This window comes from Ovis aries, chromosome 8 (assembly GCF_016772045.2).
Source record: "Ovis aries strain OAR_USU_Benz2616 breed Rambouillet chromosome 8, ARS-UI_Ramb_v3.0, whole genome shotgun sequence".
NCBI classification, from domain to species: domain Eukaryota; kingdom Metazoa; phylum Chordata; class Mammalia; order Artiodactyla; family Bovidae; genus Ovis; species Ovis aries.
In genome coordinates, this window is record NC_056061.1 from 63,908,953 (window position 1) to 63,934,403 (window position 25,451).

The window sequence follows — 25,451 nt, forward strand, 5'->3', positions numbered from 1 at the left end:
GTTTCCCAGGTAGTGCAGTTGTAAAGAATCAGCCTGCCAGTGCAGAACATGCAAGAGACTTGGGTTCAATTCCTGGGTCGGGGAGATCCCCTAAAGTAGGAAATGGCAACATGCTCCCATATTCTTGCCTAGAAAATTCCATGGACAGAGGAGCCTGGTGGGCTATAGTCCATGGGGTCACAAAGTGAAAGTAAAGTTGCTCAGTTGTGTGCGACTCTTTTTGATCCCACAAACTATAGCTTACCAGGCTACCCCATCCATGGAATTTTCCAGGCAAGAGTACTGGAGTGGGTTGCCATTTCCTTCTCCAGGGCATCTTCCCGACCTGGGGATCAAATCCGAGTCTCCCACATTGCAGGCAGATGCTTTAACCTCTGGGCATACGCACCAAAGTATATGGGAGAATGTCCTAGGTTATATGCAAGTACTACACCATTTTACATAAGGGACTTGAGTATCTGAGAATTTTGGTATCTGCAGAGGTCCTGAAGCAAATCCCTGTGCATAAGGAAGAATAATTGTTGCAGCCCTCAGTTCAGGGGAAGCTGAGAACAAGACAGGAATGGGATATTATCAACGTACCTGATGCTATATAAGGCTTGTAGTTTTCCAAGAAACAGTTCTCAAATCCTTCCTTCAAGGATTACTACAAGGAAGTAGTAATTATACTTTGTGGGGGATTTAACATCGCTTTTGGACACTTTCTCCTTATCCATCATGGTTTCAACTCGGCTTCCTGGGTAAGCATCAGACATCTCCTGGGCTCATGGCCTAGTGTGGAGCCTGAGGAGGTGCAGGTAGCCATGAATTTCTTCTCTGAAGACTCAACTCCCCAGTGCACTAGCCAACCCTCTCGCAGGAGAATTCAGCTGATAATATGATCAGGGATGTTCACAGGGATAATCCTGAGGCCCTGAAATTCTCTGCAGTATTCTCAAACACCAAAGAATTATTCAATGTTTGATGTTGGTTCATGGTACTTATGCCACCAAATTATTTTAAAATAACCTTGTATGATATAATTTTCATGGTGTTCAAACCTATAGCCTGAGAGGGAACCAGATTTGGGAGTCTCACCAGGGTGTTTTCCCCAAGAATTCTGCTGCTTGGAGGCTCTCTTCTCTCCCCTGTAACACACCAAAGTTGTCCTGTCCCCTTTCTTCCTCTGGCTAAGAGGCCAGTGTGGGCCACTTTGGTTCTGAAGACCTTGAGACCCTCCCACAAGACCTTGGCATCCTCACTGAACTGTGACAATAAGCTGAGAACCAAGATTAACCAGAAAGCCCCATTTACTGCCTCAAATAAGAGTTACTTTGTTTTCTAGACTTGTAAATTAGATAGAAAGCTGAAAATGCTACTAGAAAATGTGTTCTCATATCTGCTGCACTCTTGTTGACCTGCATTTGAAATAAAAATTCTTTTTTTTGGGGGGGGGGGGTTGGTAATCTTTCAGGACAACCCTCTGGAATTTTTGTCATATTTTCTGCTAAAGAAATGTAGTAAAAAGAGCAAGCATTTTGAAGGAAATGTCATTCTGACAAAAAGTGACCCAAAGACAACACACAGTTTACTCACAAAGGTAAAATTACTGTGGCATTTATATGCTGTTGCTTCACTGTACAGTTTGAGAAATGTGCTTAAGAAACTCATAATCAGTAATGATAATTCTAACCTGAAAGCTTTCAATTTGTCATTTCTTGTAAGAACTTCATTTTCATGGATTTTTATTTTTAAAAGGGTGTTTTATAGTTTTATAATGTTAATAACACTTAATCTACTTGATTAGTGGATTGCATGGCACCATGCTGATGAGAGTAACACTAGTTGACTCTTAGGGGAAGAACTGGATACTTGCATTCTGTCCAATGTAACCTAAAGAGATTTTTTTTTTTGCAGCCCAGGACACTTTTTTGGTGAAACTAAAAATGGTTCTCTTTTTTTTTTCCTTTTAGTTGAGATTCAAATTCATAAAAGAAAAAAAAAAGTGGGTTTGAAGCTAGTTCTTTAGTCGAGCAAAAATAATTTTGCCAGTACTATATTCAGAATATGTACATTCTTGGTTAAGTGAATATGGATTCAGGAAATACTGAAAATTGCATTGTCATTCAGAGAACTGATGTCTATGAAAATGCCATTTCATGCCCATTGGAAAAGCACCTATCTTTGATGACTGAAGGCTAGGGATGCCACCCCTAACACAAAGTCACCGTGGAGACTGTTAGGAGAAATAGACTTGTAAGTTCCCCTAGTAGCAAATGGTGTGTTGCCCTATTAACCTGATATTCTGGAAGACTTTGTTGCCCTGGCTTTACAGGACAGCACAGGGCATGGAAAGGCAAACGGAGCACCACTGGGGCCGCGTCCTCTCTGCCAAGCTGCCCTAGACTCACTCAGCAGAATGAAAGGACTGCAGTTATGCAGCCCCTGCCCTCTGTCTTTAGTAGACCATGCCTCTTAGCAGAACCCCCACTCCCTGAATCAGCTTATTCTTCCCAACCACAAGCATCCTCTCCAGGAGGAGTCTTGACAAACACATTCCCAAGGACATCAAAGCCTTTAGATGTTAGAACCCTGTTTCCTTGTAGCCTGACCCCTAAATCTCTCTCTTAGGAAACGCACAGACCATGTACTCATCAGGGTTCTCCAGAGAATCAGAACCAATAGACCTGCTCTTGTTACATCACCTTCCTGTAATAAAACTACAGAAATGTTAAATCCTTAATGCCTGAGAATATCTTTGATATTTTCCTTTTTAAAAAATAAAATTAGGGAAAAAAAAGATGTTAGATTATTATTTGGTGTTCTGTTATTTAACACTTGGGAGCTTGTGCATGATGCCCATGAAACAAAGTTGGTGGACCTAGGAAGGAAAACCACAGATTAAATATAGGTGCTGAATTTGGATAAAATGGAGGTGAGTTTCTCCACACCTTGGAGTTTATTTTTAAAAGTGTAGATATTCATCCAGAAGAGCACACAGACTCTCAGCCATGGGAGTAGAAAGTAATGCCTTCTTCTGAGACAACTGTTTTATAGATTGTTCCACAAGGGTTTGTGTAAGAGGATTAGTCTGCCAAATCCAGAACCAAATACACATACATATATACATATAGCTGGAGAAGGCAATGGCACCCCACTCCAGTACTCTTGCCTGGAAAATCCCATGGACTGAGGAGCCTGGTGGGCTGCAATCTATGGGGTTGCTAGGAGTCGGACGTGACTGAGCGGCTTCACTTTCACTTTTCACTTTCATGCACTGGAGAAGGAAATGGCAACCCACTCCAGTGTTCTTGCCTGGAGAATCCCAGGGACGGGGGAGCCTGTTGGGCTGCTGTCTGTGGGGTCGCACAGAGTCAGACACGACTGAAGTGACTTAGCAGCAGCAGCAGCATATACATATAGGTAGACAGCTCACTCTATAAATCTATCATCTTGCTGCTCAGTCAGTAGTACAGTAGTAACTCCTGGCCTTGATATGCCTGCAGTGTTTACACTGATGCTATAGAACCATGGTGATAGGTCACAGCCAGAATCATAGTTGTTCTTCAGCACTATCATTGTCACAACTACTGCATGCATGCTTAGTCGCTCAGTCGTGTCCAACTCTTTGCGACCCCATGGACGGTAGCCTGCTAGGCTCCTCTGTCCATACGATTTCCCAGGCAAGAGTACTGGAGTAGGTTGCCATTTCCTTCTCCAGGGGATCTTCTGGACCCAGGGATAGGACCACATCTCCTGCGTTTCCTGCACTGGCAGGTGGATTTTTTTTTTTTTTTTTTTTTTTACTACTGAGCCACCTGCACCTGGGAAGCCTCACAACTCTTTCTGGACCCTAATTCAGGTAGTCAAGTGTTTTCTGGGAGAAAGCACCAGCAATAAGTAGGATGTTAGCAATAACTAAGATCCTAGAGGAAAATTCCGAATATATGATCCAAAGTGTCCCTTACAGGCCATGGAGAGAGTCAAGGCAAAGGCCCATTGACTCAAAATAATTGTTTTCTTAAAAGTTTGCTACTCTGTTACTTCCTTTGAGTTCATCCTTCAGAATGAATAACAAATGGCATCTTAACCTAAGAACAGGTCCTAAAAATCCTAATAATTAGATAATATAAAATGAGAGAATATGTTGTTTTTAGGTTCAAACACAATTACTATGTCAAATTGACTTGCTATCCACAAAGAAAAATTTACAGTTAAGAAATAGCTGTAGCTGGAATTCCCTGGTAGTTCAATGGTTTAAAAATTCTTAAAAAGCTGTTGCTGAGCCAGAGGTGAAACAAAGCCTAGTCTGAGTAAGCAGGTTCTGAGATAGCCAGGGTGGTCCAGGAGTCCACTGCTGAGCTTCAGTGGCTGAGCACTCATGGGAGCCTGTCCAAAGGGATGATACCCCAGGTAAGGGGCCTCCGTCATCTGTGGAATCCACAGTTCGAATCTGTATGGCTTGGGTTCTCTTAACCTCCAGTCAAGCAGGCTGAGTTTCATTTTCATTTTATACCTGCACCCACGTCTACCTACACAACTGCAGTGTCACTGCTGACTGGTTGAAGTTATCATTTCTCTACATGAATGATCAGCATTATTACATATTTTGAAAGAAGACAATCTTCCAAGCATAGAAATTTTGAATTATTTTGTCAAAATTCAAAGTAGATTCCCTCCGACCTGGCATAAATATAAATACTGGAGTAGGAAATGACAACCCACTGTAGTATGCTTGTCTGGAAAATTCCATGGAAAGAGGAGCCTGGCAGGCTCAAGTTCATGGGGTCACAGAAAGTTGGACCTGACTGAACATACACGCACACAAGTATAAATATATGCCAGACTGGTGTGGGTCAGCCCCAAATGGGAAAGGACATGGTGAAAAGACTATGTGGAGCAGCCATGAAGTGCTCAGGGGCCTGCAGGCCCGGGAGAAACTGGCTAGCTGCGTGTGCTTCTGGGCCCAGGGGTCTTACACAAAGGCTTCAGGCAGCCATGAGGCATGTCTGCAGGTACAAAAGAAAAGTGTGTTTTTTTCTGAGTAGAGTAAGACAAAAAGAGTCTTGGTTATAAATTGGTGTTTTTCTTCTAGTCTCACTCCTACATATCAAGGGGTTGCCATGGATAGTTTTATCTTTGACTAGGAAGGGCAGCAGTAGTGACCATTAATCATCATTAGCTTTCAACACAAACGTGGGACCATTGTTCCATTTCTCGGGTGGACCCTGGGATGCTGCCGGGAAGGCGGAAGGGGGGCTATTTTTTAATGTGATAATTTATATGGAAGCCACAAGAAAACAAGGCAAAGTGAGGAAAGAATAAGCCATATTTAAATGTGGAAACAGATCTAGAAATGGCATGTGAATTTCTTCATGACACTTTTTCATTAGGTGAAAAAAGAGGTGAATTTTACAAAGTATTGTGAACTTTTCTTCTAGCATCTTGACAGTAAGGTAACTTATTTGGCACTGCTGCCAGAATTCAGGCAGAGACCTATGTCCCTGGCACATGTGAGGAGCTGCTCCCAGGGAAAACAGAAACTGCACTGAATTTAGTTTCTTAACACAGTTCCTAGGAAGCAAAAAGTTATTATTTTTTAAAACATAAAATTTAATTTTGTTGAGTGCTTAACTTATATGTCTAGAGAACACTGTGATTAAGGCCAAAGGCAGAGCTACTGAGATCCACCTGTGGGCTTAGCACTGGCTGGGCATTTAGATATCCCAGGACCTGCCTCCAAATAATCAAGTCTGCATTTAATCCTCAGGAAAGAGATGTTATAGAAGATAACCCTCAGGACACAAAACCAAGTCTCAGCAAAAATGATCCAAATTTTGAGTTGCTGGTTAAGCTGGTAAGCCAACTATTCTGGTTTGTTCTTTCTCTTTTCTTGAGAGTTTCTCTTAGGGAGGGGGGAAACCCTCAAATATAACTGGAGGAGATCCAGCCAGCAGTTTTTTTGAGTAAGTCCTGATCTAAAAAGAAGTTGAGCCAACGGGATGGACATGAAACATCTTGGCAACAACAGTCATCTCTGTGCTACTCCATGCTTTTCTAATAGGACGCTAGATAGGCATTTAAAAAAATGGTCCGTGGACATGAAGGTTCACAGTTTCTAACCGACCCATCAACTGTTGATTGAGTGTAATCAACCAATCACAGTTTCTAACAGACTCATCATCAGCTACGGTCTGATTTCAAATGTTGAGTACAATCAATATAACCTTTAGGGCTGTCTTTCAAAGGGTAGTGAGTGGAGGAGGTGTGGACCGGCAGAGGCTTGGTCCTGTACGGCCGGTTAACACACAGCGCATGCGTGCCGTCTAGCATTTCTACAGCACACATTCACTTTTACTGTCATATTTTAGCCTCAGAATTCTGAAACCCGCATTTTGTAGAAGAGGAAGTTCAAGTCAGAAAACTTAAATGATTTCCTTAAGGTCAAGAAACAGGCAGAGAGAAAAGTTTGAATCCTGCAGAAGGGCGCTCATCCCTGGGCTCTTTCCCAACCACGCAACAGCCAGGACCAGTCTGCCTACAGTGGGTGGTGCCTACAGTCCGCCTACAGTGGACAGTGTCCCTGTGGACCTCGGCGGCTGTGGGCTCGCTCAGCCCTACGGCATCCCAGGAACCACCCAGGAAGAGAGGGTTTACAAAGAAACAAATATGGCAGTATCTCCGCTGACCGTTGGTGATAATACTGCATAATGGTTTTGTTACCCAAACACAACTCTATGTGCTCAACGTACAGTGAGGCCAAACATGCCAAAATGTGGGAGTTTGGGGCAGAGAAAAGTTAATTGCAGAGCCAGGCAAGAGATAGGTGGCTCAGGCCTTAAAAACCCCAAACTCCCTGAAAGCTCTCAGCAAAGTGCTTTTCTAGGAAAGGAGGGGGAGTGTGGTTAGTCCTTGCAGACTTCCCTGTATCAGAGCCTTTGTTCTTGAGGTCCGGTCATGGTCAGGTAATGATGTTCCTATAAATTCTACCAAACAAACATTATCCTTTGTTCTGACAGGAAAGGGCCAGGTCCCAAGGTACAACTTTCACCCTCCGCGCTCTGGTCTTGGCTGACAGGAGGCCCATTTCAATTGGTGGCTCCTTCAGGGCCAGGTCCCCAGACCCTGCCCAGCCGTCATCACTGACGGAGCCAGGCACCCAACCCGACTGGCCCGCCCTCAGGCTCCTCAGGCCGCCCAAATTGCAGGGAGAGGTTCTGGAGACTACCTACGTCCCAGGCAGATGGCCACTGCCATCAGGTCACAGAGGTGGGGATGGGGGAGAAGCTCACCACTGCCTCAAGGCCTGGGGCTCGGCCAATGGGCGGCCTTGGCAAGAGCCCCAGAGCCCTGCAGAACAGAGTCCCTGCTGGCCCAAGGCTGGGTGAGCTAGAGAGCCCAGGGAAAAAGCTGAGATCCACCTCTTACCTCACTTTGCACCAGAAGACCACCACTCGGCTGACGGTTGGTGGAATGCTCCCACCAACGGAAGCTTACTGACGGTTGGTTGTTTGTGGGAGGGGCCACTGTGGCACCAACCAATGGCTGAGCAGGAATGCTAACGGTCTCTCAGTAGCTGTTGCCTGGTAACAGGGTGGGGTGGGGAGGGTGGCTAGGGTCGGGTGCGAGTGGGGTTAATGGGTCACAGCATTGGCCCCGTGCTAAGAGCTATACTGGGCGGCGCTCTATTATAGTTTCAAGATAACAGTGGGAGTTTAACAACTGAAACTTTAAATCAAAATCGTTATAAATATTAGATAACTCCAGTATTTTAAAGATGGGGAAATAGATGGGGAAACAGTGGAAACAGTGTCAAACTTTATTTTGGGGGGCTCCAAAATCACTGCCCATGGTGACTGCAGCCATGAAATTAAAAGACGCTTGCTCCTTGAAAGAAACGTTATGATCAACCTAGACAGCATATTAAAAAGCAGAGACATTACTTTGCCAAGAGAGGTCCGTCTAGTCAAGGCTATGGTTTTTCCAGTGGTCATGGATGGATTTGAGAGCTGGACTGTGAAGAAAGCTGAGTGCCGAAGAATTGATGCTTTTGAACTGTGGTGTTGGACAAGACTCTTGAGAGTACCTTGGACTGCAGGGAGATCCAACCAGTCCATTCTAAAGGAGATCAGTCCTGGGTTTTCATTGGAAGGACTGATGCTAAAGCTGAAACTCCAGTACTTTGGCCACCTCATGCGAAGAGTTGACTCATTGGGAAAGACTCTGATGCTGGGAGGGAGAAGGGGACGACAGAGGATGAGATGTCTAGATGGCATCACCGACTTGATGGACATGAGTTTGAGTAAACTCCGGGAGATGGTGAGGGACAGGGAGGCCTGGCGTGCTGTGATTCATGGGGTCGCAAAGAGTCGGACATGACTGAGCGACTGAACTGAACTAGGCTTTATATACAATAGGCATATGTTTGAAAGATTAAAACTAACCAAGAACAGTGTTTATAGTATTTCAAACAGAATGAGTGTTCTGATTCTTCTCTTAAATTATTTTCACATTTTAATTTTAGCTCATGAAATTATAGTTGACATTTCAGATGAAGATCACATGGCATTAAACATTAGTATTGTCTTATTTTATTTGAGGCAGTGTGGGGCTGGAGGGGAAAGAGGAAATTGTGTTCTAAGAGTTTTAATTGTCCTAGGTACAAATACAAGTCCATTAGATTTTTAAAATTTGAATATTGTGATTGTTTTCTATTGTAAAAATACTAATTTTACAACTTCAAAAGTATAAATAGAAGGGAAAGAATCCTAATTCCAGTAAGGAAAATTAATTTCTCCAATCATAAACATAGCACTCAATATCAGGGTGTGGGATTTCTTTACACCAGGGCATGGCTTTTCCCTCAGGATTGCTAAAACAGAACTTTGATATATAGAAAGCATAGAACATCGGGAAACCTAACTACCCAGGAGAGACAGTGGTTTTCCCTAAACACAGAAAGAAGAACATGATTTTGGCATTTCATAATACACAGCGGGAAATAACTATTGAATTATTTGATAATGAGAGGTCTAGCTCATTTCAGTCTTGTTTACACAATAATCAATAAAATGCTACTGGGGAAAAAAAAATAGGAAAGCAATGCACAACCCAAAGGCTTTCTCACCATCACCTCTGTAAGGGCAGAATTCTGCCTTCGCATCATTGTAGAGCCAACACCTAGCACATGACGCTAGATATCTATTTGGATGGATAGACGGATAAAAGTAAATTCTCAACCTGCACCTTCTCAAGATACAAGAGTCCAAGGCCCATCTCTACTATGGCATCAGGCTGGCCATTGTGAGGGACAGTTTGATGATGGGGTCAAGCAGTGGTCAGCAGAGTCCTCCATATTCCCTTATCAAGCTTCCCTTCAGCCCTGTGTATCACGAATCAGAAAGGTGCCCTCAGAGTGACCGCCTGACTGCTCAGCACTTTCATTTCTCTGTCTCCTTTGACTGTCAGGCCTTTTGATGATGGAAGCCTGAAATGAGTCATTACACTTTCCTTCTGAGTTCTTTATGCTTTGCCACAGGAGAGAAAACTCCAGCTGGATTCAGCCGAAAAGCGAACCAGAGTCATCAGGGAACTCTTACAGAGCGAGAGAAGATATGTGCAGATGCTGGAAATTGTGAGAGATGTTTATGTGAGGCCACTGAGAGCGGCGCTGTCATCAAACAGAGCCATCCTGAGTGCTGCAAACATCCAGATCATGTTCTCTGATATTCTGCAGATCTTATGTCTCAACAGGTAAATTCTGAATAGCTATATTTTGAAATATTCATTGTGGTATGGGAGGAACACACACTTGTTTCAAAAAGTTATACAGAGGCTCAGTCATTCTCTGCCCTTTTGGGGGACACTGCCTGATCACCTCACAGAAGAGAGATGATTCTCGACACTGGGCTGCAAACAGTAGTGATGATTCCTGGGGTGTATCCCTGCCTGGACTCAGAGCTATAGGTCAAGGAGTGGAGTTCAGTGCCTGGGGATTCTATATTCATTATGCTATTTATGCAAAAGACAATGGGAAGGGGAGCTATTCATAGTCATCAGTGTTTGGCTGATCAGTGGGAAAGGAACAGGAGGCTGTAATGGGACTAAGTCACTAGAATACTTTGCTTAAAGAACCAAAGGCTGGGGACTAGTGTAATAACAGTATATGTATATGGAAGGGTTGAGAGAGAAAATTGATCATTTGCACTGAATAAAGTAAGACAAACCGAGCTTGTGTTTTTCTGCCAGTAAGTCTTTAGATAACCTAGAACAAGTTCCTTAGCTTCGGGGACCCCAGATTCTATAAAAGGAACTAGTGTGCTTCCAGTTTTGAAATTCTGTGATGGCTGAAGAATAACCTTTGATCCAAGGGAAATGGGCTTAGTGATGGTGATGGCATTCAGCCATTGAAGTGAGTTAAGCACTCTATTCTGAGGACTGTAAGAAACTGTCCCCAGGCAAAGGGGAGAGGGAACAGTCAGGGCAGCCTCTCCAGGCCAGCGTGGGATCCTGACTCAGCCCCCAAGTCAACCTAATTCCTCCCTTTCCAGCTCTGTGTCAAGGCGAAAGGATCTGACAAAAGCCCCTCCCTAAGTGACTGAGCACACATTTATTTTTTGTACGTTTATAGGCTGTCATTGGTCAATATTTCACAGCCATGCTTTTCTCATGTTGCAGGCGGTTTCTAGATGACCTGAGAGACAGAGTACAGGAGTGGGGCCCCGCTCACGGTGTGGGAGAAATATTCATCAAGTTTGGAAGCCAGTTGAACACGTATACCAATTTCTTCAACAATTACCCTGTGGTTCTAAAAACTATTGAGAAGGTAACAGATTGAGGGACCATCCAGGCATTTATTAGACCTTCTGAACTTGCGAGGACTAGAAGGATTAGAATTCGTAGGAAAGACTTTTCCATCCTTGGCTTCCAGATCTCCTCCTCTGGTTTACCGTGAGCTCTTTGAGGATGAGGGCGCTGATTTACTTAGTTTTGATCACTACAGGCTGGCATAGTGCTTGACCCAGCAGTGCCTAGGAACTGGTTGTGGGACTGAGCTAGTCCTCATGCAAATTTCCAGACTCCCACCTGCCCCAGTTACTCTGGGGCTTGGTTATAGGAACACAGTTCACAGTTAGGCAGAAGCAAAACTGTGAACCTGCTTTCACACTGCCTCTACAGCCCGTGTGGTGAGTCCAGCTCTCTCATGGAGAAAAGGAATTCATAATCATGCGTGGAATAATGACACTCAATGTGTGAAATCTCACAATAAAATAAGGAATCCCTTTGTTTTGTATTCCCCAGCAAGTGTGTTTTAAACAGTTGTCCTTGTTGTGACAATGTGTATGTAATCTGAGCAGGACTATGCAGCTCTCATCCGTGCAGCTCTCATCTGTGCCCCTTGCTGCTCTCATTGGGATCTCCTTTGATGACAATAAGATAACTCTTTCCCGTCATGAGGAAGGGGGCCTGACAAAACACAAAGGCAGGATCAAGGAATTCAAATCAGGGACCAAGTCGGTGCTTTCCCCTCCTCAGTTTGCATCAAAAGGGCAGCAGGAGGGGCACCTTGGGATGTGGTGGTGCCCTCTGCCCTGTTCCTGTGTCCACTTTGGCCCTGCCCACCTGTCTGCCCTGAGGCCCTGAAGAAAAGGCCTGGGGCTGGGAGGTCTCTGAACACTTCCTGACCTCAGACATCTCCCTTTGTCGTCTTCTTCCTGCTCCACCCGGGGAGCTTAAGCTCTGCTGCGCAACTCAATTATGTGAAAGTTGCATAAATAAAGCAGTGTCACAGAACTGACCTTTAAGACAAGAATTGGAGCAAGGCATCACATGTTATAATAGCAGACTGGTGCAAGCAATTTTATAGTTATGGATAATGATGTATCTATTTCACTAGCATAGGGGTGCATATAAGTAAGTACTCAGTAAATGTTAGCTATTAATATTATTGAAATCAGTGACTATTTGATTTCTAGAAATTAGAATTACTGGCATCTGAGAAAAATGCGGTGACTTCCTGGGGGCTGTAATGGTGATGAATAATGCATTTTAAAATAGATTTTAAGTACAAAGGAGCACCTTAATGTTATTGTGGAAAACATGCTTAACAGCAGAATTACACACCAATCCCTACACTTAACACTTACTGTGTGGCAGGCACTCTATAGACAGGATTTCCGCCCCCTCCCCAGCCCCTCACCGAGTTAGCTAAGACATCCATGAGTAAACTGAGGCTCACAGAAGTTAGGTAAGCTTGACAAAGTCACACAGAATTAGATAAAATTAAAATAGAATTCTAATCCTGGCCTGCTGCTGCTAAGTCGCTTCAGTCGTGTCCGACTCTATGCAACCCCATAGGCGGCAGCCCACCAGGCTCCCCCGTCCCTGGGATTCTCCAGGCAAGAACACTGGAATGGGTTGCCATTTCCTTCTCCAATGCATGAAAGTGAAAAGTGAAAGTGAAGTTGCTCAGTCGTGTCTGACTCTTAGCAACCCCATGGACTGCGGCCCACCAGGCTCCTCCGTCCATGAGATTTTCCAGGCAAGAGTGCTGGAGTAGGGTGCCATTGCCAGGCCTATCTGCATGCAAAGTCCATTTCCGTTTTTCTATACCGATTAAGTTCAATGACTAGGGTTAATTTATGGTATAATTAATACAGTATACTTAGGATATCAGGAAGCACCTCTAGTATTAATAGTACTGTGATTAGGTGTAGATGTTTCCCTTTTGCTTTGAGTGCTTCACAGATTATGCTTGTCTGGTAGAATAGAAGCAACACTTCACAACTGTTTTACAGAATTTTGACAATATAACTCTCACTTTTAGTGCAGAGAAATGATACCAGCATTCCGAGCTTTCCTGAAGAGGCATGATAAGACCATTGTTACCAACATGCTGAGGTAAGCCCTGAGGGAGAGCACAGCTAGGTCACCCCAACGACTGGCGTTTTGTGGCCTCAGAAAGGGGCCAGAGCCCCCTTTTCTCTGTGCCTCCTACAGTCTTCCGGAGCTGCTTTTGTACCCATCCCGGAGGTTTGAAGAATATATTCATCTTCTCTATGCTCTGAGGCTTCACACTCCGGCAGAACATATTGACCGTGGAAACTTGACCATTGCAATTGACCAAATCAAAAATTACAAAGGCTACATAGATCAGGTTGGTTGCTGGTAAGAGTCTGTGTCCTTTAAAAATGTTATAATGCTTTTGTGATACTCAGACTCAAAGATTCCAAAATCCCTTAGCCTCTTGGGGTTCTCTTCAAACTTTTTCATCCTTTTAATGCTAAATCATTGTATTCAGTGATACTGAGCACTGAGAGCCTTTATTCTAAACCAAATAATGTTTTCAGATATCTCTTTAAGTACACTTATACAGATTTTTTTAAAAAGAGCAAACCTCTTTGTTTCTGAAAGTACTTCTTATGTATTAATCAACTTTCCTGCCTAAGAAAGTACAGCAATCACAATTATCCTCTGCAAGATTTGATCATCTTGGAGTATAGGACTACCATTCTGAACATGTCACTGTGATGGGCACACAGCCCAGGAGTCTGGGCTGAATGGAAACAATAACACAGTACACCCAGAAAAAAACTTTTTGAACAGAGTCTTGCCACTTGTCTCTTTGTTTTAAAACGCTGGGTACAGGAAATTTAGATTCTTATGATAGTTTATGCAAATACCACAACGTTATCAAGTGCCATATTTTAATCTATTTTTATGTATAAAAACATCACAATTTCAGTTTGCCTAAAATCACTTTCTTTTCTAGATGAAGCGGAACATCAGTATGAAAGATCACCTGTTAGACATACAGAGACTCATCTGGGGGTGCCCTGTACGTATTCTAATGCACTTGCTACATCTCATGCTCAAAAAGGAGACATAGAGATTCTGATTCAGCTAACATCTGTTGAGAGCCTGTTGTGTGCCAGGTGCTGCCAAGCTCTTATATTCCACATCCTTGTTATCTGTAAGGATGCTAGATGAGAAGAGGCACAAGTGGGCTTGACCCCATCCCACGATTTCTCTGTAGTCTTAGCACCTTGCTTGGTAGTACAGAGCTCATGACCCCCTTTGAGGAACGGGACCGTATCTTTATTGTTTTCTGTCTCCCTGCACATAATATCTGGCCCAGGATTCTGCCCACTGAGGACATCTGTAAAAATCCTAGAAGTCCTCTGTTGGTTATCTGTTACCTATGGAATATCATCTGACTCATTCTACTTTCCTTCTCACTGCCTTTCAGTTCAGTTCAGTCACTCAGTCGTGTCCGACTGTTTGAGATCCCATGAACCACAGCACACAGGGCCTCCCTGTCCATCACCAACTCCCAGAATGCACCCAAACCCATGTCCATCGAATCGTTGATGCCATCCAACCATCTCATCCTCTGTCGTCCCCTTCTCCTCCTGCCCTCAATCTTTCCCTGCATCAGGGTCTTTTCAAATGAGTCAGCTCTTCGCATCAGGTGGCCGAAGTATTGGAGTTTCAGCTCCAACATCAGGCCCTCCAATGAACACCCAGGATTGATCTCCTTAAGGATGGATGGGTTCTATCTCCTTGCAGTCCAGGGGACTCTCAAGAATCTTCTCCAACACCACAGTTCAAAAGCATCAATTCTTCAGCGCTCAGCCTTCTTTATAGTCCAACTCTCACATCCATCCATGACCACTGGAAAACCATAGCCTTGACTAGACGAACGTTTGTTGGCAAAGTAATGTCTCTGCTTTTTAATATGCTGTCTAGGTTGGTCATAACTTTCCTTCCAAGGAGTAAGCGTCTTTTAATTTCATGGCTGCAGTCACAATTTGCAGTGATTTTGGAGCCTAGAAAAATGAAGCCAGCCACTGTGTCCACTGTTTCCCCATCTATTTGCCATGAAGTGATGAGACCAGATGCCATGATCTTAGTTTTCTGAATGTTGAGATTTAAGCCAACTTTTTCACTCTCCTCTTTTACTTTCATCAAGAGGCTCTTTAGTTCTTCTTCACTTTCTGCCATAAGGGTTGTGTCATCTGCGTATCTGAGGTTATTGATATTTCTCCTGGCAATCTTGATTCCAGCTTGTGCTTCCTCCAGCCCAGCATTTCTCATGATGTACTCTGCATAAAAGTTAAATAAGCAGGTTGACAATATATAGCCTTGACGTACTCCTTTTCCTATTTGGAACCAGCCTGTTGTTCCATGTCCAGCTCTAACTGTTGCTTCCTGACCTGCATACAGGTTTCTCAAGAGGCAGGTCAGGTGGTCTGGTATTCCCACCTCTTTCAGAATTTTCCACAGTTTATTGTGATCCACACAGTCAAAGGCTTTGGCATAGTCAATAAAGCAGAAATAGATGTTTTTCTGGAATTCTCTTGCTTTTTCAATGATCCAGAGGATGTTGGCAATTTGATCTCTGGTTCATCTGCCTTTTCTAAAACCAGCTTGAACATTGGGAAGTTCATGGTTCACATATTGCTGAAGCCTGGCTTGGAGAATTTTGAGCATTACTTTACTAGCATGTGAGATGAGTGCAATTGTGCGGTAGTTTGGTCATTCTTTGGCATTGCCTTTCTTTGGGATTAGAATGAAAACTGACCTTTTCCAGTCCTGTGGCCACTGCTGAGTTTTCCAAATTTGCTGGCATATTGAGTGCAGCACTTTCACAGCACTGTCAAATCCTGAAAGGATTTGAAATAGCTCAACCGGAATTTCATCACCTCCACTAGCTTTGTTCGTAGTGATGCTTCCTAAGGCCCACTTGACTTCACATTCCAGGATGTCTAGCTTTAGGTGAGTGATCACACCATCGTGATTATCTGGGTTGTGAAGATCTTTTTTGTACAGTTCCTCTGTGTTTTCTTGCCACCTCTTCTTAATATTTTCTGCTTCTGTTAGGTCCCTAACATTTCTGTCCTTTATTGAGCCCATCTTTGCATGAAATGTTCCCTTGAATTTTTCTTGAAGAGATCTCGAGTCTTTCCCATTCTCCTGTTTTCCTTGATTTCTTTGCACTGATCGCTGAGGAAGGCTTCCTTATCTCTCCTTGCTATTCTTTGGATGATCAAACCACACAGACATACTCACAATTCTCTAATAATGTCAGCCTCTCCTTACACATTTGTGTTTTGCTCATGGTCTGCCCTCTCAGAAATTGCCTTCTTTTTCTGCTCCACTGGATAAACTCCTATTCGTACTTTAAAGATCCAGTTCAAGTATCATCTGCCCTGAAAAGTTTCCTCCGACATCTCCAGGTCTGAGTTGCCCCTTCCTAGGTATTCTCAACACCCTGAACCTCCCTGTCACACTTTTTTACAGTCCTTTATCCACAAGATTGGGAGCTCCATCGGGTATGAACTAGTGTCTTCTAGTGTTCAGCATATGGCCAGAATTTAATATGTGAATTATATTGAATTAAAGTATCAATCGATTGTGTTTTTATTTGGCCAAATTGAGGAAGCAAAATGCAGTTGTTTAGGCCTAATTTAGATCTGTACATTTTGAAAGGGAAAGAGTAATGGGATTGACTGGATTACAGAAAATTGAAAATTCTTGGGACTCACAGAGTCCACAGAACTATATCTCTGGATCACTATATGCCCCAAGTGATCATCTCCATGGCTAGGTCAGTAAAAGAGCCTGAAATCTTAATTTGTAACATTTCATTCACTTCCTTTTCTTGATAGATCCCTTCTGACTCACCTACATTCCCACTTTATTTTTGGTAGTAGGAAAGCATTTATAATAAAAAAAAATAATTTCAATAGTTTTAAAAATTAGACAACTCCCTCTAGTTTTAAAAACAATGCTTTTTTCACAACTGAACTGAGTTCTACTCAACACTTATATCTTTGGGGATATTATTCAGTAGTGAGACTTATTTTATAAAATATACATATATATATATTTCTAATTCTTTTTATTTCATAGACTCTATCAGAAGCAAACAGATATCTGATTAGGGTTCAAGATGTGGCCCAACTTCACTGCTGTGATGAGGACATAAGTTTCTATTTAAGGTAAATATTCAACTATCCTATGGCGATGCTACTGCTGCTAAGTCACTTCAGTCGTGTTCGACTTTATGCGACCCCATAGACAGCAGCCCACCAGGCTCGTCCGTTTCTGGGATTCTCCAAGCAAGAACAGTGGAGTGGGTTGCCTATGGCTATCAGTGTGTCTTAATTATCTTGTACCCAGAATCCAGAACAATGTCTGTCATATTGTAAATATACTATAAATCTTTGTGTTGATCTGAAAAGTTACACACACACCCCTCTGAGCTGAGGTAAGGTGTTTATCACCTTACTCACATTCCAGGCAGCTACTTCATAGAATGGAAGAAACTAAACCGTCATTGCCTGGGCCACTAACTCAAGACATGGGATTTCTGGTTTGGTCACTTTCCTACTGAGAGGAGAGCTGATGTGAGATATCACATGGATAATCTGCTCAATTCTAAGAAAGAGAAGACCAGTTAATTATCTGCAGTTAGTTACTGAGGTCAGCACTCGAAAGGTCTCACCGTAGGACCACCATTGTATTGAGGTCTCACATGTCTAGCTGGCACGGTGCTCACAGTAGTGTAAAAACTATTGTGATGTGAAGGTGCTAACATTTCCTTTTCTCCTTTAGAACAAGGATGGGCAAACTTTTTCTGTAAAGGGTCAGATGGTAAGTATTCTAGGTCTTTCTTGTCAAATGATATCTGTGGCAACTACCTAACTTTGCCATTGTAGCACAAAAGCAGCTACATAAATACAATACATGATGATTAATATGATCTTCATAAACAATACATGTATAGCTGTGTTCCAATAAAACTTTATTTACGAAAAGCAAGGAGTGGGGCCATGGTTTTTAAATTCTTGCTTTAGAAAACTCTTTGCCAATCTATGTTTTCAGTACTTATGGCAAGGATGGTAGCTCCACAAAGAGCAACCAAATGCAGAGGAATTAATTCCAATAAAAGAAATGAAAATCAGATTGCCTGTTATTTCAGTGAATATTTCACTGAATGTTTTCCAAAGGCCAGGGCAGGATTTGGGGTGGAGGAGACGTTGGAATAAACCAGTCCCTTCACCTCGATTTAACCAGTCCCTTAAATGAAAATCAAATCACACAACTGTCACTTTTCTCACCGTCACCGAGTTTTTCTCATTTTGGTGTTTTTGGTCAGGAACAATAGAAATGAGCTACAACAAGAGAAGGAAACTAGATATCAAGTCAGCAATTCTAAACACATCAGTGTAGTAGGACACATGCTACGGATTATTCCAGTTTTTTATTATTAATTTTACCTTCACATATTCATTCTCAGACACTCTTCCTTTATCTTTCTTTATCTAAGTCCATGTTTCTGACTGACAGAATTTGCTCTGGGGAGAGTAATTTTAGAGCTCGGAAACCTGGAGGCATTTGTCCCTCTGTAGATATAACCCACATAGTTTTGGATTAAGCTTTTATGTACCTTAGAACTTTGACATTTTCATGTGTGACTTTAAACATGCTGATTTTTAAAGCACTTTTGTTTACTTTTGTTCTCCTTCTAATGGGGTGTTGCCAAGTGCAAAAGTGGAGCCTCTAAGACCGGTGAACAGAGGCACGGCTTTAGATCACCAAACAGGGCCATCCACTGCTCAGATCCTGAGTCCTCTTGAGGACAAACATTACTAAACTACAGAGTATGTATATTGTTCACTTTACTTTTAGCTTACCCAAAGGGTAAGGAAGTCATTGACCAGGAAACAGCACTAGGGGAGAGAAATATGCAGACTCCTCAGGGATACAGGACTCTGGCTCTGGATTGACTTTTATCCTGGCCACTGCCAAAAGCCACTATGATCCACTAGTCAGAATGTGGATGATGAGGACAAGGTGATAAACAGTTTTGACTCCTGGTGATAAACAGTTTTAGGTCAGCTCACAGAGGCTTCCCTCATGACTCAGACAGTAAAGAATCTGCTTGCAATGCTGGAGACCCAGATTTAATCCTTGGGTTGGGAAGATCCCCTGGAGAATGGAATGGCTACCCACTCCAGTATTCCTGCCTGGAAAATCCCATGGACAGAGGAGCCTGGCAGGCTACAGTCCATGGCGTTGCAGTCGGACACGACTGAGTGACTAACACTTAGCTCACAGAACCAATGACGTACTGTTATCTGTTCATGCCAAAGTTTATGCTCTGAAAATTACTTTTAAAGTTTTATGTATTTATGGAAGTTGGGTATTTTGTTTCTTGGCCTGGCTAACGTATTGATAGTGATTAAATAATGACAAAACACTTCTAGAATGGTGTTAAGAATTTAAACTATGTTTGGCGGGGTCATTGAGTCTATTTGTGAAAAAGCAAAGAAATCCTGTCCAGGTTCAAGGAAAACATTCTACCCGTGGAGTTGGAGTTGGTTCTTCTGAATCTGAGCAGCAGCAGTTTTCTGAAAGTTGAGTAGGATCCAGAGTTTCCATTTCAGTTGTTCCATTATGTCAATGTGAAAGGCAAAATTATTTGTTTTTACATATGTAGAAGAATAAAGGTTTTTTAAAAAGGGTTCTGGTGTTTTTTGTCTTTGGATGAAACTTGTTGAAGCTCTTGGTGAGTATAAATGGCTTTGGGAAAGCTTTTTCCTAGGTAAAATTCATTTATATGTATTTTAAATATCACTTTCATAATCAGATTAAAATAATAAAAACCTCTTTGTGCATTTATCTTTCCCTGCTCACGTCCTCAGGTTACAAGTGGCCTCAACTCCAAGTTCAATAAACGTGCATGCTCCTTCTCTCCTCTGGGCCATCCACCCACCCAGTCCAATTGGGTCATGCCGTTAGAATTCGCCTTTATTTAACTTACTTTCAATGCTATCCCTTCCAAAGGGAAAACCAAACATCTGTTTACCAAAGCAAACACTCCTTTCAAATCTACATCTTCAAAGCACCCTGGTAGGCACATTCCCTGGCCATTCAGATAGAAAGGCAAAGTTTTATTACAGCTTTTAAACATTTTTCTCAAATGATATGATTCTTATCAGTAATAAGAGTACAAATATTGCCAAAGAAGTGTCACAAACATGGGTGGAATTCTTTTGCCTAATGTGGCCACTCAGCACATACAGCTCACCACATACCGATCTAAATGCACCCCCTTTCTTGCTTCCCCTTCCCTACTTCTATTTGTTCCCTATTCTCAGAATAACCTATTAACTTAATCTGGAACATTATTTCTTGCAAACTGCCAGTAAATATGAAGCACCCCACTCCTTCCATCCTAAATCATAACCACAGATATGGGAAGGAAATGTTTGAAAAAGGAAGGTGGCTCCAGTGGTTGGATGACCACTGCATTTCTCTCTCTCCACACACCTAACATGACCTGTACCCCCAACACTCTCCCAAGAGCTGAACCTGAAGCAAAGCACCCCTTAAAAATGTTTAAAACACTCCCTCTCCCAATCTAGTTTTTTGCCCACCTCATGGGCACAGGAGAAGGCAATGGCACCCCACTCCAGTACTCTTGCCTGGAAAATCCCATGGGCAGAGGAGCCTGGTGGGCTGCAGTCCATGGGGTCACGAAGAGTCAGACATGACTGAGCGACTTCACCTTCACTTTTCGCTTGCATGCACTGAAGGGAATGGCAATCCACTCCAGTGTTCTTGCCTGGAGAATCCCAGGGACGGCAGAGCCTGGTGGGCTGCCGTCTATGGGGTCGCACAGTCGGACACGACTGAAGCGACTCAGCAGCAGCAGCAGCAGCAGCAGCATGGGCACAGCTGTAATTAATGCACGACTTCAGTGCCTCAATACTCTCAAGTGTGGTTGGTGAATCAGCATCACCAGGGAGCTGCTAGAAACACAGAATCTCAGGCTAGTCTAGCTCTACTGAATTTTCATTTCAGTGAAAATCTCTGGGTAATTCAGATGCACAGTAAAGTTTGTACAAGTCAGAGCCATTATAATACAGAGTGGATTCTAAATGTGAATTATAGTAGCTTTTATGGGCAACAACCTGTCAGTCTTTGGTTAAAAATATATATACCATTTGGTCAATCAATCCTACTCTTGGATTATCTGACAGATATATCAGTGCATGTAAGGAGCCTGTTTATATGTAAGGAACTCGTTTTTTCAAACATTGCTCACAGTGGCAATAAAGAAAAAACGAAGGAAACGAGGGAGGGAAGAAGAAAGAGACCTGAGCCTGCAAACAAAGAAATGCCCACTAAGTGAGGGAAGAGTTAGAAAAATGATGGTCCACCCATGCTATTATTTGGTCATTAAAAAGAACTTGAAGTGATTTCTATTGCTGAGAAAAGCAAGAAGGAGCCTGGAATAATACTTAAAACAAACTACCTGTAAATAGATGCATACGTAGGTACATATGTGACTACTTGAATGGGTTAAAAAAAAAAGGAAAGATTATATACTGTTTGGTAACTTGGGTAACATAGGCAGAGGGAGGAATGAGCCAAACAAAAAGTGAAAAAGAGCAGTACACGAAAACAACTGTCAGTATATGCTGATGTAACTGCATCACTTCTGTATGACTTTATCTGGATCTAACTCAACAATTTAAAAATTAAACACAGATGATGAAGATAAAAACTAAGAATTCCTCTGAATAAACCAGTCAACTGAGTTGCTTGCTTAGAGTAACTTCCTGAGGGCTTCTTGATGCTTCTAGGAGAAAAACATTTTTGGGGGGCTATCCTCCAACAAAGTAACGAGCTTGCTGCACTTGGCCATTCCTGGTGCTGGACAGAGATTGAGGGCATGGGGTGAGGCTTTCCCAAGTTCCTCCCTAGTACATCATTTGATAACCCACACCAGAGCACAGTGAAATCTGCTAAACACTGTGATCTGGCTCCATCAGTGGAAAACCACAGAGAATACTAGATGGAGGTTGGGGACCAAAAAACGCCTACCATTGACCATGGGAGCAACCTCAGTAGAATTGAAGAGCTACTTAAATCCAACTTTTCATCAATTTCTCTCCAACTGATATTGGAAAATTCTCTATTTCCTACTTAGTAAATGCTTTTCTTTTGCCTGCTTTCTACTTAAGACACCGCACACCTGATTCTTGTGCTTCTCTCTAACCCAACCTGCTACCCTTAAAGATGAAACTAAACGAAAACATTCCCCGCAGATTGTCTAAGTACATCAAACACAAAATATCAATAAGGCTTTAACCTGACGTGTTATAACACTGGGAAAATTCAGTGTTCATTTTTGTCTACATCGACTGGATACTGTCCAATGTATAAGCTCAAATCATTCCACCAGGAACCCTGAGGCCCACCCACATGACTGGTCTGACAGACAGAGGAACTATTCACACCAGGAGAAAAATATACGGAGAACTTCAAAAACTCAGTCCAAAGGTCTGAGGTGGGGAAAAACTCTGATGATGAGCTTATCAACGCAAAGATGCTGAAGTGTGTAACAAAGCACGTATATATGCATATGTAAAACTAAACTCTTTCTCTTTTTTAAACCAGGCTCTATGAACATACCTGTGATCTCAGTCTTTTCCTCTTCAATGATGCACTGCTCGTTTCTAGTCGGGGTACATCTCATACTCCATTTGAAAGGACTTCAAAATCAACCTACCAATTCATTGCATCAGTGGCACTTCATAGGTTAATCATAGAAGACATACCAGATTCCAAATGTATGTATTCTCTTCCTCCGAAGAGATCACACCTTTAAGAAGCTGTATTATATAAAACTCATTAGCTATTAAAATAGAAAAGCAGGAAGAGAACTGGAATTTGCATTTGCAAATAATTTCCCAAGTATTTTTAGAATCTCATTAATGTAAACTTTTCTCTACCTTTGAAATAGCAAAAGAAAGGAATGCTGGCATCGTCAGACACATACCCTACACATTAGGAAAACAGCTTTCCAAAGTCACAAAGGGAGACATAACCCTGTTTCATTGCCAGGGAAGCTGGAGTTCTTAATCATTATTTTAAGTGGTTAACCACTATTTTAACTTCTATTGCTTGTAGATCTTACAATTTTTATCTATTACTTTTCCATTATACTAGGACTAAATGATTATTGCAGATTTGACTGTATTCTGTAAATTTGCATTTACGAGTTCTCTAAAGGATGTATTTGCAAATGATGTTTAGTAACAAAACATTTAATTCATAATAATCTCAAAAGAAATAATCATTGTTACAAAATGAAATCCTACTTAAACCTACTGTACCTTTTAGTTTTTATCTTACACTCTACTTCCCAATCTTAAAAAAGATTTGTATCTCTTTTCCTGTATTTCTGTTAGGCCAGACAATCTGAATATAACACATTTTGTTCCAGTATTTTTCACTGCATGTGAAGGTAGGACTTACGGGTAAAGCTAGAACCAAGATCTCAAGAGAAGGAACTAATCTAAAAAGAGCTGCTTTCCATTAGCTCTGGCTTCATTTAAAATCTGAGAAAAATTGAACACTAAATGTGAGAATAAATATTTTCACCTATTGAGAAATAAATATTTTCAAACTCAGGTAAGAAGGGTTATCCATAATGTGCATGACATGTCTCCTTCCATCTCCCCTTAATCAGCCGTGCTCTATATCAGAACATCATACTGTAAGCTAAAAGTGGGCATTCAGCTAAGTCATCACTGGCTTCATTCTGTCCTGGTGCTCATACCAGGGTGGCCAAGGTCCAGCTCTCAGCATCTCTTACCTACAATAATTCTTGTAAAGACCTTTACCGGTTCCAGTTCCTTCTGAAATTAAAGAATATCATATCATCTATTACTTTAAAAATAATTGCTAATTATCATTAAACAATTATAAAGATGTTTATTTTAGACTATATTTGAATTATTCAGTAATTCTAAACTGGATTTGTGTTTGAAACTTTAATTTTCAAAAAGTCTTCAAGATGAGTTGATCAACTCTTGAATTCTAAAACATTTTTTCCTTTTGACTGTTACCTACACAAATTAATTTATGTACTTCCAATATTTTTACAGTTATCAAGAATGCATTTATTCTTCAAGGTCCAAAACATGAATGGATTTGTGCAACAGAAGTTGAGGATGATAAATTTCTATGGTTGTCTATACTCCAAAACGCCATCAAAAGTAGTATGGAAAAGTGAGTCTGGACTTCAAACACCAGGGGTGCCAATGTGCCCTGACAAAGACAGCATGTTGTTTTCTGTTCCAGAAGATCCAGTAAGAAGCAGAATAATGGTTCATCATGGATGATCGGTGGATGAACTAGGGGGATACATAAAGTTCCTCCTAACTTTTAAACTTTATCATCTATGCTCAATTAGGTGAAATGGTTAAGAAAAATTTGAATATAAAAATTTGAACCACTTTTGATAGTTTTCATGGACAGTATTATTTAATATGACTGACAAAACCTAAGACTGAGTAAGGATATTGAGTATTTAAAGATGTTTTCTGATCTAATGAAAAATAAAGTCATAATGAAAAGTATTTCTTAAATGATCAGTCTAGAGAAATGTCTTAATCTGTTGGTGATTTATCAACATCTTTTAACATTTCCATGAAATAGTTATGGATTTTAAAAATATGGAAATCTAAACAGTACTTTACTAAAAAACTGGTCCCATATAATCCAAAATATGAATGTATTTCTATAGAGAGCATTAAAAACATATCACTATAAAGCACTAAAATTTTCTGTAATTCTTAAGTGTTCTTTTGTTACAAAATTAAATTCTTAGACCGTCCAAATTAAATGGTTTAAAAATTTGTTACACTGCTAAATTAGAAGGCTGTTTGGTAGAGGGTGAGGGGGTATGTTCTAAACAACAAAAACAAAACTTGCCTGTAATGGAATTTAGCTGAGTAAAAACTGAAGAAATTAAGACAATTCTATTTAAAGCAGAAAAAAATAAAAACAGGTATTGAGTAGTTGTCTGGGCCCTTAAATCTTTCATTTAATTATTTAATAAACTGAAGCTATCACCTGGTTAGCCACTTTGAAACTTTAGCTGATATATGCAGTAGTGATATTTTTACTCAGTTAATGGTAGATAACACTGTATTAATCCTGGAAGCTTTTGGCTGTCAGTTTCCTCTTTGCTTCAAATTCTCCTTTAAGGAAATGAAATCTACTAGTACAGTCTAGGATTGTGAAGTAGGCTATTTTAAACATTTTCTTTTTTTCTACAACAAAAATACAAATTCCTTCTAATTCTTAAAAATTTAAATTCTTGTTAAAAAATGTACAAAAGTTAAAATGTTTTTAATTAGTGTAAAATCACACTTCTGATTATGATAAAACCATGCAGCTTAACATCTGTCAGAATAAAACATTAAAGGAATATCTGCTGTTAGTCAGCAATAAATGTAAATCCACAAATGTGACCAAAATGGAAATACCATATAATACAAAACAAATCCCAAGACACTACATTATCCTGAATAGGACATACTTTAGAAACTCTCTGTTAATAGGAAAAGTCTCTCTCTATAGCAAAAGAATGGAGTGGAAATGGT

At 41.4% G+C, this 25,451-nt stretch overlaps 1 protein-coding gene across 7 annotated transcripts in view; it reads left to right on the forward strand.

Moving 5' to 3' along the window:
- Positions 1 to 24,863, forward strand: part of ECT2L (epithelial cell transforming 2 like) — an 82,612-nt gene extending 57,749 nt beyond the window's left edge. For 4 of the 7 annotated variants that reach the window (XM_027972496.3, XM_027972497.3, XM_012182978.4 and 1 more), the window contains 10 exons: positions 1,454 to 1,579; positions 5,750 to 5,836; positions 9,518 to 9,732; positions 10,657 to 10,804; positions 12,806 to 12,879; positions 12,979 to 13,135; positions 13,751 to 13,816; positions 16,894 to 16,982; positions 22,456 to 22,628; positions 23,949 to 24,863. In XM_027972496.3, coding sequence (XP_027828297.2) covers positions 1,454 to 1,579; positions 5,750 to 5,836; positions 9,518 to 9,732; positions 10,657 to 10,804; positions 12,806 to 12,879; positions 12,979 to 13,135; positions 13,751 to 13,816; positions 16,894 to 16,982; positions 22,456 to 22,628; positions 23,949 to 24,076 — 1,263 coding nt within the window. In that variant the 3' untranslated portion in view covers positions 24,077 to 24,863. Of the gene's footprint in view, positions 1 to 1,453; positions 1,580 to 5,749; positions 5,837 to 9,517; positions 9,733 to 10,656; positions 10,805 to 12,805; positions 12,880 to 12,978; positions 13,147 to 13,750; positions 13,817 to 16,893; positions 16,983 to 22,455; positions 22,629 to 23,948 lie in introns of those variants that run through there. The other 3 variants (XM_060419288.1, XR_003590157.2, XR_009601532.1) reach the window with 3 other exon arrangements.
- The last annotated feature ends 588 nt before the right edge of the window (positions 24,864 to 25,451 follow it).